Genomic DNA, 11,398 nt, shown 5'->3' with positions numbered 1-11,398 from the left:
GGCTGATGGCCGGCGCGGACACGATGGGCCGAAGGGCCTCTATCCGTGCTGTATAACTCTATGACTCTATTACCACACCAACTTGAGTCTTTATCTGACATAAAAGTATGCAACTTAGTAGCTGAATTGGCTGCAGTTACATAACAGTTGTACCCTGCAACCAATATGGAGATGGTGAGGCTTTGCAATGGCGTACTGCAACTTGCATTTTGTTTGTATACTGCAAGTACATTAAAGCCCACTTCCTTCCTTTCCAGTAAAAGGAGGACTGAGTGCGTCTTGGGTGACTTATTTACCTCATCCTGATTTTGTGGTTGCAGCCTGTTTCAAATAATAGTATCAAGAAAGTATGCACTTGAAACGGCAATAGGTAGGCCACTTTAACCCCACCCCAAAAAAACTCCTGTTTAGAGATATTTAGCTGGCGACGTTTCGCTTTGTGACTAATTCCCAGTTTTCCACAGCTGTTGACTTTTGATAAATGGTTTGAATAAATAACGATTGTAGTTTGTGCAAAATCAAAATATCCCTCAATTGGCTGCACTTTTCGCCCCATTGTTTGCAAGGTTAGCATTGCCGTACTTGGACAATTTTAAGAGCTGGCGAATTGAATTTCACATAAAAAAAAAGCCTGACACTGAGCGCACTGTGTGGGTTTGGAAATATATTTATGATGGAGCGCGTGACATCAAAAGAAACGGCTTCAATCAGATTTACAGTAACGCATTTTGATTGGAACCAAGTTGATTTATTCCCATCACCGAGTATGGAATCAACAGGAGTGACATTAGTGTTCCTCATTGCATGATACTGGAATGTAGGCTGGGTTTAACCAGACTGGTGCATTGAGCTGGAATGCTGCAGGTGCCATAGGCTCGAAGCGAGATGAGAAAGAAGCTCCTTCTCTTGCATACATAGAGCTGCTGATGGAACAGACTGCGGGACCATTATGGGTAGCTTCCAGCCCCTCTGCAGATCCTCATAACATCACCTACCTTTAAAAAGAGGGGGGGGGGGGAGGGGGAAAGTGAACCATAAAATAGTCCTAAGCTTTTATACGGTGCAAGAGATATGAAACCATGACTCTTGTGCAATCTTGGATTTCTGTTGCATTATTCTACCTCACTTGTCCTACAGGTAAGAAAGTGCACTTATTTTTCTTTTGAAAATTGGCGCTTTTCAAATTAATGCCAATGCATCAGTTTTTTTTTCCCGTTTGGGCGAAATTTAGCTTACACTGGTGTTTTTGAAACCTGCAATTCGTCCATTATTTTCAATGCGGCTGCTGCATCGACACAAATTCTGCAGTGCTCACAAGTACAGTACACCCGTCACCAACACAGCGTCGGCTTCTGTGTTTTAAAAAAATTAGTCACCCTATGCATTCAAATTTGAGGATCGATCCGTAATCGGTCACCTTCGATTTTTGCACTCAACTTTTCATTCTCTTTTTTTAAAATAAATTATTATTATTCAAGGGTTTATTAAAGCCGATGTACAGACGGGGACGGCGTGGAATGAACGGTGGAACGGCAGATCCTTCGCACAGGAGGTCACCAAACCTCAGCGATTAATCCACAGTGTTCATTCAGGAAACGAAATCCAACACGACCTGCTGAATACGAGAATCCGAAACAACAGCAGTGGTGCTCACGTAGGTTTAATGTAGCATTCTGTGTCTGGCAAATCAATGTTTTTATAAACACTGAGAGCTGATTTTATTTGTGTCTTTATTCACCTTTAGAACCACTCTGGTTATGGGTAAAATACATCAAATATATATATTTTTAAAAAATGTGTGTTCTGCAAAATAAATTGGTGGTTGAGGTGAGGTTCAGCCGGGAAAGCCCTCTCAGTACCTTCAGCTCTTGTAAAGCTCACACGCTCTGATAAACGGTGTTTATCACAAGGATAGGACTGTGCGCAGAGCCTGTTCAGGGTTGTCTTCTGCGGCGATCTTGCCTTTTGATCTCTTTCGAACATAAATGTATTAAATTATATTTGAAACAATAGGCAGAATCACCCCCTCCCCCCCCCCCCCCTTATTAAATAGTATAAGTGTTTCCCATTCTAATTTGGATTAAAGTTCTAAATACATACATTTAGTTACATCTCATTTGGTGCAAAGGGTACTTGTAAAACACTAAAAAGCGACGGCTTGTGTCTGTATTAAGCAAATACATTAATTTTGAGATAATTTACGTTCTAGAAGTTTGGAAAAAAGTTCTGCTGGGGATTCTTCTAAAATTGTCATTTATTAATAACACTGTTCATTTTGTTTTACAGTTTATTCATCTTGCACAAGCGAGTTTTCTGATAGAAGCATTAGGCTCTTCCTTCATTTTGGACCTAGACTTGAACCAGTGAGTATTATACTCAGAACTGTCATCAGCAGGCCAATATTAGAAGTGAGATTCATGAGCAAAAAGAGTGAAACAAATTTAAATATATAGAGTTCTGTTTGACATAAGTGAAAATAGCTCATTTTTTTAAAAACTAAAATGAGTTAATCACAATGTCTGGAAGTTTAAACTCTTAAGAGTGAAATAGGGCAACATGGGATGCAACAAACAGATGATCATCAAATGAGGTCCTAATCCAAATTTAGTTTCCCTAATGTGTATTTTAATGTACTGATTTCAGCCAGTTTCAAGTTTATTTCAAAGTACTATAATGCCTGTGAGTCATTGTAATAAGCTTGATATTGACTGCAGATAGCGCATGTATTGAAATATAAGCATGGAGCTAACTTCAGGGGTGCTGAATTAGGATGATATGTTCAGAGGCTAGTATCATGAGCATCATTTTGCTTGACAAATAATGCAAACCTTGCCAGCATTCTGGGAGATATGGAGACAGTTGCACGTACCTCCCACAGCATTTAGGACTTTTACAAGACACTGGGGGTCAAAATGGTCTTCAGTGGTGGCACAAAACTGGTGATAGTGAATCGGCTGCCCATTTTACACCTAGCCCAATTTTGTTTTCCATTGACTTTAGTGGATAATAAAATCAGGCAGAGTTTTGCACCAGCGCCAAAGACCAATTTTACCCCCACTGGGCTCACCCATTAACTGTTCCCCTGTAAATTCTAGGGGACATGGATTGTTCATTGAATGAACAGAGAAGCTTGGAGATGCTACAGCAATGTTGGAAAGGTTTCAGCAACAATGTGCTGAGAGAAAGCAGCATTGGAGATTCTGAAGCAGTTGTTTGCTGTGAGAAAGTGGTATTTATCCAGTGCTATAAGCTAAACATTTTATTCACTTGAGGAAATAAACAAGCTGTAGTTCAATCTTGTGTAGCATATTCTGTTCAAAAAGTATACACTGAAGATAGAGTAAAATGAAGTATTCTTCAAATAAACCAAAAGGAGAGCATTTTTTAATTGAGGATATGAATTATTCTATTTTCTCTCTAGTCCCCCTGGTATTGTTAGGGCATGCACTTCCAGCCCCCAGGAGGACATCCAACAGTCTGTTCCTGGGCTGTAAATAGCTTATTCTGATCTTTTAATGCTGTTTTTAACAAATTTACAAAAACTACAAATTACGTATAAGAAAAAGATTTCAATCATTTTCAGCACAAAGCATGACCGATAGCATAAACAGACTAAGATGTCCTACTGATCTCATTAATATTTTCCATTGCCATCACAAATTGCTTTGCTAAATACTTGATAAAAGTGTAGAGTTTCAATATACTGCATCATCTCTTCTAGATAGAATAATCAGTTTCAAAAATAACCCAGATACAAATGTAAACTTTCTTGACGATAAAGATGATGCATTTGTTAAGTTTCAACTGCATCAGCAGAGGGACCATTGCAATTATTCTTCTTGACTTACGTTTGGTGCACAGTCTTCATAAATAATATAGAACATGTGCACTGTGTACTACTTCACATACATTCCACATTGAAATGTATACATTTACTTCCCAATCTCTCAAGGCTCAGTTTAAAGTCTTGTATCAGGTGTTTTTACATTACAATTGTGTTGTCAACTCTTTTCATGCATCTCCTACTCTGTCTACGGTTTTTCCTGGGTCAATTCTCAAATTTCCTGCACAGTCTATGTTACATCATGTTACATCATAACATAAGGTAGTGTCTTGATATAAAAATCACTGACAAATGGGACCAGCCCAGAATCTGTTCAGAGGTGCACAATCTGGATCAAAGAAAATTCCTTTTAAAATTGAACAATCCTTACACTGTGCTGCTCCTTAGCTCTCCTCTAGACTAGTTAGAGACCAGAGAGAGACCCAGATTTCTGCACATACATTGGTTTGACATCCAAAGAAGTAGTGGCAGAGTGGAAACAAAATTGGCTATGAGACAGAAAGCAGAGAGTAATGGTGAATGGCTGTTTATCAGATGGGAGGGAAGAATACAATGGTGTCCCCCAGGGGTCGGTATTAGGACCGCTGCTCTTTTTGATGTATATTAATGACCTGGACTTGGGTATAAAGGGCATAATTTCAAAGTTTGCAGAAGACACAAAACTCGGAAATATAGAAAACAGTGAGGAGGATAGTAGCAGACTTCAGGAGGACATAGACAGACTGGTGAAATGGGCAGATATATGACAGATGAAATTTACTGTAGAGAAGTGTGAAGTGATGCATTTTGGAAGGAAGAATGAGAATGAAGAATATAAACTAAATGGTCCAATTTTAAAAGGGGTGCAGGAACAGAGAGACCTGGGGGTGTATGTACACAAATCTTTGAAGATGGCAGGACAAGTTGATAGGGCTGTTAAAAAAGCATACGGGATCCTTGGCTTTATAATAGAATACAAAAACAAGGAAATTAGGCTGAACCTTTATAAATCACTGGTTAGGCCTCAGCTGGAGTATCTGGACACCACACTTTAGTAAGGATGTCTAGGTCTTGGAGAGGATGCAGAGGAGATTTACTAGAATGGTACCAAAGATGAGGGACCTCAGGTATGTGGAGAGACTGGAGAAGCTGGGATTGTTCTCCTTGGAGCAGAGAAGGCTAAAAGGAAATTTAATAGAGATGTTCAAAATTATGAAGGGTTTTGATACAGGAAATAAGGGGGATCGGTGACCAAAGGACACACATGTAAGATAATTGGCAAAAGAACCAGAGGGGAGATGAGGAGAATTTTTTTTTATGCAGTGAGCTGTTACGTTCTGGAATGCACTGCCTGAAAGGGTAGTGGAAGCAGATTCAAAAGGGAATTGGATACATATTTGAAAAGGAAAAATTTACAGGGCTATGGGGAAGAGTAGGGGAGTGGGTCTAATTGGATAGCTCTTTCAAAGAGCCAGCACAAGTGTGTTGGGCTGAATGGCCTCCTTCTGTGCTGTATGATTCTGTAATTTTTACGGACTCACCACAAGGTGGCAGACAGCCCAGTGATTTTGTGTATTGACGTCCTGCATCTGCAAGTGTTCATTGAAAGCAGTAAGCTACGGCAGGGGGACAAAGGAAGATAGTCTCCGGGAGCCATATGTAACGGATCGGAGATCTGTCCTGTTTAAGAATCACTCGTTTTTTAATATTAATGGGAATTTGTAGATTGGCAGTATTGTGACAAACTTAACTGTTTTCTTTAGTTTTTTCTTCTGTTTCTCTGTGTCCGGGTGGGGGCCGATGAATATACTTCTTGATAATATCTTACTGTCTCTTCAAAAGGAGTTGTCTGACCGTGACACTGTAGATTGATTAACACATATCACAAATGACTGTCATTATTCAGTGCTAACCAGCTTATCAAGAGGAGGGATATCACCCACTGTACCAAAAATGTTGTTCAATAGATGAAAACATTACATCAGGAAAACCTGTCGGCAGTTCCTGTACCTTTGAACACTGCGTTGATTATCAGGGTTGTGTTATCTTCCTTTGTCCCAGTTTAGACTTCAAAGCAAAGAGGGACGGTATAACTGTTGTTTCAGTGAATCTTTATTTCACCAAGCAGCTACCAAGATGCAGCTAATGGAGCACTCCATGAGTATCTGACTTCACAAGTAGACTTCACATTATGGATGCCTCATCTAAACTGAATGTTTTTCTGAGATCTACTAGAAGGTTACATCGAGTCTACAGCACAGAAACATGCCAGTCGGCACAACTAGTCTATACCAGCGTTTATGCTCCATACGAGCCTCCTCCCACCCCTCTTCACCTAATGCTATCATTATCCTTCTATTCCTTTCTCCCTCGTGTGCTCATCTAGCTTCCCTTTAAATGCATCTATGCTATTTGCCTCAACCACTCCTTGTGGAAGTGCATTCCACATTCTTACCACTCTTTATGTAAAGAAGTTTCTCCTGAATTCCCTATTGGATTTACTAGTGACTATCTTATATTTATGACCCTAGTTTTGGACTTCCCACAAGCGGAAACATTTTCTCTACATCAACCCTTTCAAACCCATTTCATTATCTTTAAAGACCTCTATCAGGTCACCACTCAGCCTTCTCTTTTCTAGAGAAAAGAGCCCCAGCCGGTTCATCCTTTCCTGATAAGTATATCTTGTAAACAATTTTACAACACCAAGTTATAGTCCAGCAATTTTATTTTAAATTCACAAGCTTTCGGAGGCTTCCTCCTTCCTCAGGTGAACGAAACGAAATCCTCGAAATGAAATCGCATTTATAATTCACAGAACAATGCTTGGTGATTACAGACAGTTTTTTCAACTGCCCGTTGCCAAGGCAATCAGTGTGCAGACAGACAGGTGTTACCTGCAAGGTCTCAGAATATACAAATCACCAAAAAAAAACAACAAACAAAAAAAAACAGAGATAGAGAGGTAGAAACATAGAAAAGACAGCAACTGACCCGTTATATTAAAAACAGATAACATTTGTTCGCTGGTGGGGTAACGTGTAGCGTGACATGAACCCAAGATCCCGGTTGAGGCTATCAATTTCTGCTCGACGATTTTGCGTTGTCGTGTGTCTCGAAGGCCGCCTTGGAGTACGCTTACCCGAAGGTCGGTGGATGAATGTCCATGACTGCTGAAGTGTTCCCCGACTGGGAGGGAACCCTCCTGTTTGGCGATTGTTGCGCGGTGTCCGTTCATCCGTTGTCGCAGCGTCTGCATGGTCTCGCCAATGTACCATGCTCCGGGGCATCCTTTCCTGCAACGTATGAGGTAGACAACGTTGGCCGAGTCACAGGAGTATGAACCATACACCTGGTGGGTGGTGTCCTCTCGTGTGATGGTGGTATCTGTGTCGATGATCTGGCATGTCTTGCAGAGGTTACTGTGGCAGGGTTGTGTGGTGTCGTGGACGCTGTTCTCTTGAAAGCTAGGTAATTTGCTGCGAACGATGGTCTGTTTGAGGTTGGGTGGCTGTTTAAAGGCGAGTAGTGGAGGTGTGGGGATGGCCATAGCGAGGTGTTCGTCGTCATTGATGACATGTTGAAGGCTGCGGAGAACATGGCGTAGTTTCTCCGCTCCGGGGAAGTACTGGACGACAAAGGGTACTCTGTTGGTTGCGTCCCGTGTTAGTCTCCTGAGGAGGTCTATGCGATTTTTTGCTGTGGCCCATCGGAACTGTCGATCGATGAGTCGAGCATCATATCCCGTTCTTACTAGGGCGTCTTTCAGCGTCTGTAGGTGTCCATCGCGTTCCTCCTCGTCTGAGCAGACCCTGTGTATTCTCAGGGCCTGTCCATAGGGGATGGCCTCTTTGACGTGGTTAGGGTGGAAGCTGGAAAAGTGGAGCATCGTGAGGTTGTCTGTGGGCTTGCGGTAGAGTGAGGTGCTGAGGTGCCCGTCTTTGATGGAGATTCGTGTGTCCAAGAAAGAAACTGATTCTGAGGAGTAGTCCATGGTGAGCTTGATGGTGGGATGGAACTTGTTGATATTATCGTGTAGTCTCTTTAGTGATTCCTTGTCGTGGGTCCATAGAAAGAAAATTTCGTCGATGTATCTGGTGTATAGTGTTGGTTGGAGGTCTTGTGCAGTGAAGAAGTCCTGCTCGAACTTGTGCATGAAAATGTTGGCGTATTGGGGTGCGAATTTGGTCCTTTCAGTTCTAGTATCAGCCTTGTGAATCTTTTTTACACCTTCTCCATTGTCTGTTTATCCTTTTTATAATATGGGGACCAGAACTCTGCACAGTGCTCCAAGTGTGGTCTAACCAAGGTTCTATACAAGTTTAACATAACTTTTCTGCTTTTCAATTCTATCCCTCTAAAAATGAACCCCAGTGCTTGGTTTGCCTTTTTTATGACCTTATTAACTTGCATTGCTACTTTGAGTGCTTTGTGTATCTGTACCCCTAGATCCCTTTTCTCCTCTACCCCATTTAGACTCTTATTATCCAAGACATGTTTGAGACATTATTTTGAAAGAATGACAATTGAATTAAGTACAGTTTGTAATCTAGTGAAATTCGCTGTGTTTGCCCTTGCTTCTGCATAATCTCAATTATGAATAAACTTGATCTTTAGTTGTAGCCTGAGATAGATGATCTTCCAAGGTGTAATTTGTCCATCAGTCAGAGAAATCAATAGCATATGCTGGTCATCTGTACCATTTCTAGTACATATCTTAATGGTAAAAAGTATTAATTGTTTGCCCTACAGCCTGTCATTCCAGAACACATAATGCATAAGGACATGCTATTTGAATTGGACAGGAGGAAAATTATCTGGAACAAGCTCAAATCATAGGACAGTAGTGTCACTTACTCAACACTAAGTTTTCCTGCCAAATCTGGGAAATGTGCTAAAGATTGTAATCCGGATCAAGAGGCTAGCTACTTTATGAAAATAATTAATTAAAAAAATATCTACACAAGGGTGCATTTTACAAATGAATACTCTAAGTTAACACATTGCAAAAATATATAGGTTTTATTATGTCAAGTCCATTTTGAGTACACAGGTCATTTTCCATGTCCACTTTGCCTGTAGGGGTCTGTGTCCACTGGCAGTACAAATCAGAAATCCAGGCTTGCATTGGCCACAGTTTTCCATTTTAGTTTAATGGTTAGAACATCATGGGCAGTACATGCTCGAATTTCCGATTTGTGTTGCCAGTAGGTGAGGCTCCCCACTGGGACTGCGGACATAGAGATTACCCCACATATGTTTATTCAGCTACTTCTTGTAACTTCAATCCGTGTTCTATGGAGTCATAACTAAAATTTACAAATAACTTTGTGACAACTTGATTGATCTATGAGTTGGTGCACTAGTGCATTGCACTGCATTGGTTAGGCACACCAGGATTTCCCACATTGTTGGGGGGCGGGGGGGGGGATGAATTCGTCTGGTTGGTGTGTGTATCAACATTGTAAACTTATTTTTTCTGAATGCAGTTACAAAAATATAACACATGGCAGCCAGAGCAATTCTCTCCCCGTGGGGAATACTCAAATGCACAGATAAATCTGATGCCTGCAAATGTTTTTTTTCAAGTACTTACAAGTGCCAAACAGGAGTAAAAACTGGCATGTGGTTGATTGGACATATAATAGGGAAGTGGATCAAATAAATGTGTGTGTGGGAGAGAGACTTTTGAATGCATCAGCTGTGTCTCACATACTGGGGTCAAATTTCCCAAAATCGGCTTGAACATTTTTGGGGGAATTGTTATGGGGCCAGGAAGAGCAGGGTTGCTCCTGGTGTGCCTCCTCCCACACCGTTTTTTGCTGCCATTTACTGGCGAAGATCACCCATGGAGCCACAGGATTTCCCATCCCCTGGTTCAGCGTGGTGCCCACTAGCCTCATTGAGTGCTGGGTGGCTCACCGACTGTGTTCTAATGAAGCCCAAACCTGAAAATTTGGGCCACCCAGTGAATCCAGTGGGCGGGTGCTACAGATGCACTGCCAACTTTACACCCATTTTGGGTGAAAGCTCAAAATTGCCCTCACTGTGTGCTATGTGCAGTTTGATCAACTAACCAGTTATCTGGAGAGGTGTGATGCAAAAGCACAAAGAGCTGATGTTGAAAACTTTAGATACTCTCTTCTCCGCCCCCCCCCCCCCCCCGAAAAAAGAAAATTCTTTCATCTTCATTTGTGATGGAAATAGATTTGGGATTTTAATGATGGAGGGTCAATTAAAAGACTAGCTAAATGTTTTCAGCATCAGTGATTTCCAATCAAGTCGCATTCAAATACACATAAGCAACATTGGTGATGCCAGTACTTGACTTGGAATAAAATTCTAGGACTTTATATGAGTTCTTGGATCATATCCAATTACACTTTACTTTCTGCTGCTGTTGGTTGCACATGAACTTGATGAGCTAATGGTTTCTGACGGTTGCAGGTGTGTTTATTTAATGTTCAGTCCACAGAGTTAGGAGTTAAATAAGTTGCTGAAATCCAGCCTTTAAATCTTTTTGTTTTCCTCAAAGGAACTTCCTGTGGCATGCTCAGCTGTTGTCTTCTGTGAAGGTTTATTTTCTTCAAGACTAGTTACAATCACATTTTTTGAAATAAAGTAGATGTTTCCTGGTGTAAAAGCATTAAATGGCTTTATTTTGACTATTACTGTCACTGCGCTTGCAAAATTGTACAGGTTTGAAAACAGGATAGGGAATGAGGTTGGAATGGTGATGAATTCCACTTAATTTTTAAAAAATACACTGAAATGTCCATTTTTAGAATGCCAATTCCTCTACAGTATACGATTGCAATGCAGACAGTTGGCATGTGTCCTCCATGAGTTCTATAACTTTGAAAGCTGTTGTTATTTTGTTCACATCCAATAATGGAGGAGAGAGCCTATACTGTGTATATTGGGAGTGGTTGGCATCCATGTGGAAATGTGAGAAGTGATAGCATAATAGACTGCAAACTACAGACTGGAGGCAGTCAGTCAAGTCTAACGGAGAACATAAAATTTAGCTCCCCGTTCCTGTAAAAACATTTTTATGCACTTGGGTTTTAAATTATTTTTATTTTTATTTCTAGTATAAGAGAATAAACCTTTTCTGACAGGATCAAAAACCAATATAGGATAGAAATTACAGCTTTAACCCATAAATGGATTAATGCCTCTATTAAAATAGTAGACCGAGAAATGTAATATGACCGTACTAGTTCACTATTATTGTTTTAAAATTTAGAAATTAATAAAATGCAGATCTGATTAAGCAGCATCTAAAAAGAAAAGACAGTTAATGTTCCAGCGTGACACATCACCAGAACACGTTTCTAAGGTTTTTTTTGTTACAATGTTATTAACTCATTCTTATCCCTCCTGAAGCGACTTAAAAATAAAAATGGTGTATTTAAATTAGCTAAATCAACACACCCTTAATCCAGTTAACGCCCACTTGACTCTGGATGGTCATGAGGTCCAGCACAGAGACATATAATAGTGAGCCAATTCTACCTTGTGAATGCAGAATGCACTGCCAGTTAGGATTATGGTAGGTGTGTGTTATAAAAA

At 40.6% G+C, this 11,398-nt stretch overlaps 1 protein-coding gene across 1 annotated transcript in view; it reads left to right on the top strand.

Annotated features, from left to right (window-relative positions):
* The first annotated feature begins 1,079 nt into the window (after positions 1 to 1,079).
* The window catches only part of adam11 (ADAM metallopeptidase domain 11), a 133,941-nt gene continuing 123,622 nt past the window's right edge, over positions 1,080 to 11,398 (top strand). Inside the window, exons 1-3 of the mRNA XM_067969168.1 lie at positions 1,080 to 1,137; positions 1,479 to 1,654; positions 2,287 to 2,363. Of these exons, the coding sequence (XP_067825269.1) occupies positions 1,080 to 1,137; positions 1,479 to 1,654; positions 2,287 to 2,363 (311 nt within the window). The remainder of the gene's footprint in view (positions 1,138 to 1,478; positions 1,655 to 2,286; positions 2,364 to 11,398) is intronic.

This window comes from Heptranchias perlo, chromosome 30, assembly GCF_035084215.1.
Source record: "Heptranchias perlo isolate sHepPer1 chromosome 30, sHepPer1.hap1, whole genome shotgun sequence".
NCBI lineage: Eukaryota > Metazoa > Chordata > Chondrichthyes > Hexanchiformes > Hexanchidae > Heptranchias > Heptranchias perlo.
This window is presented reverse-complemented; position numbering and strand designations above follow the sequence as displayed.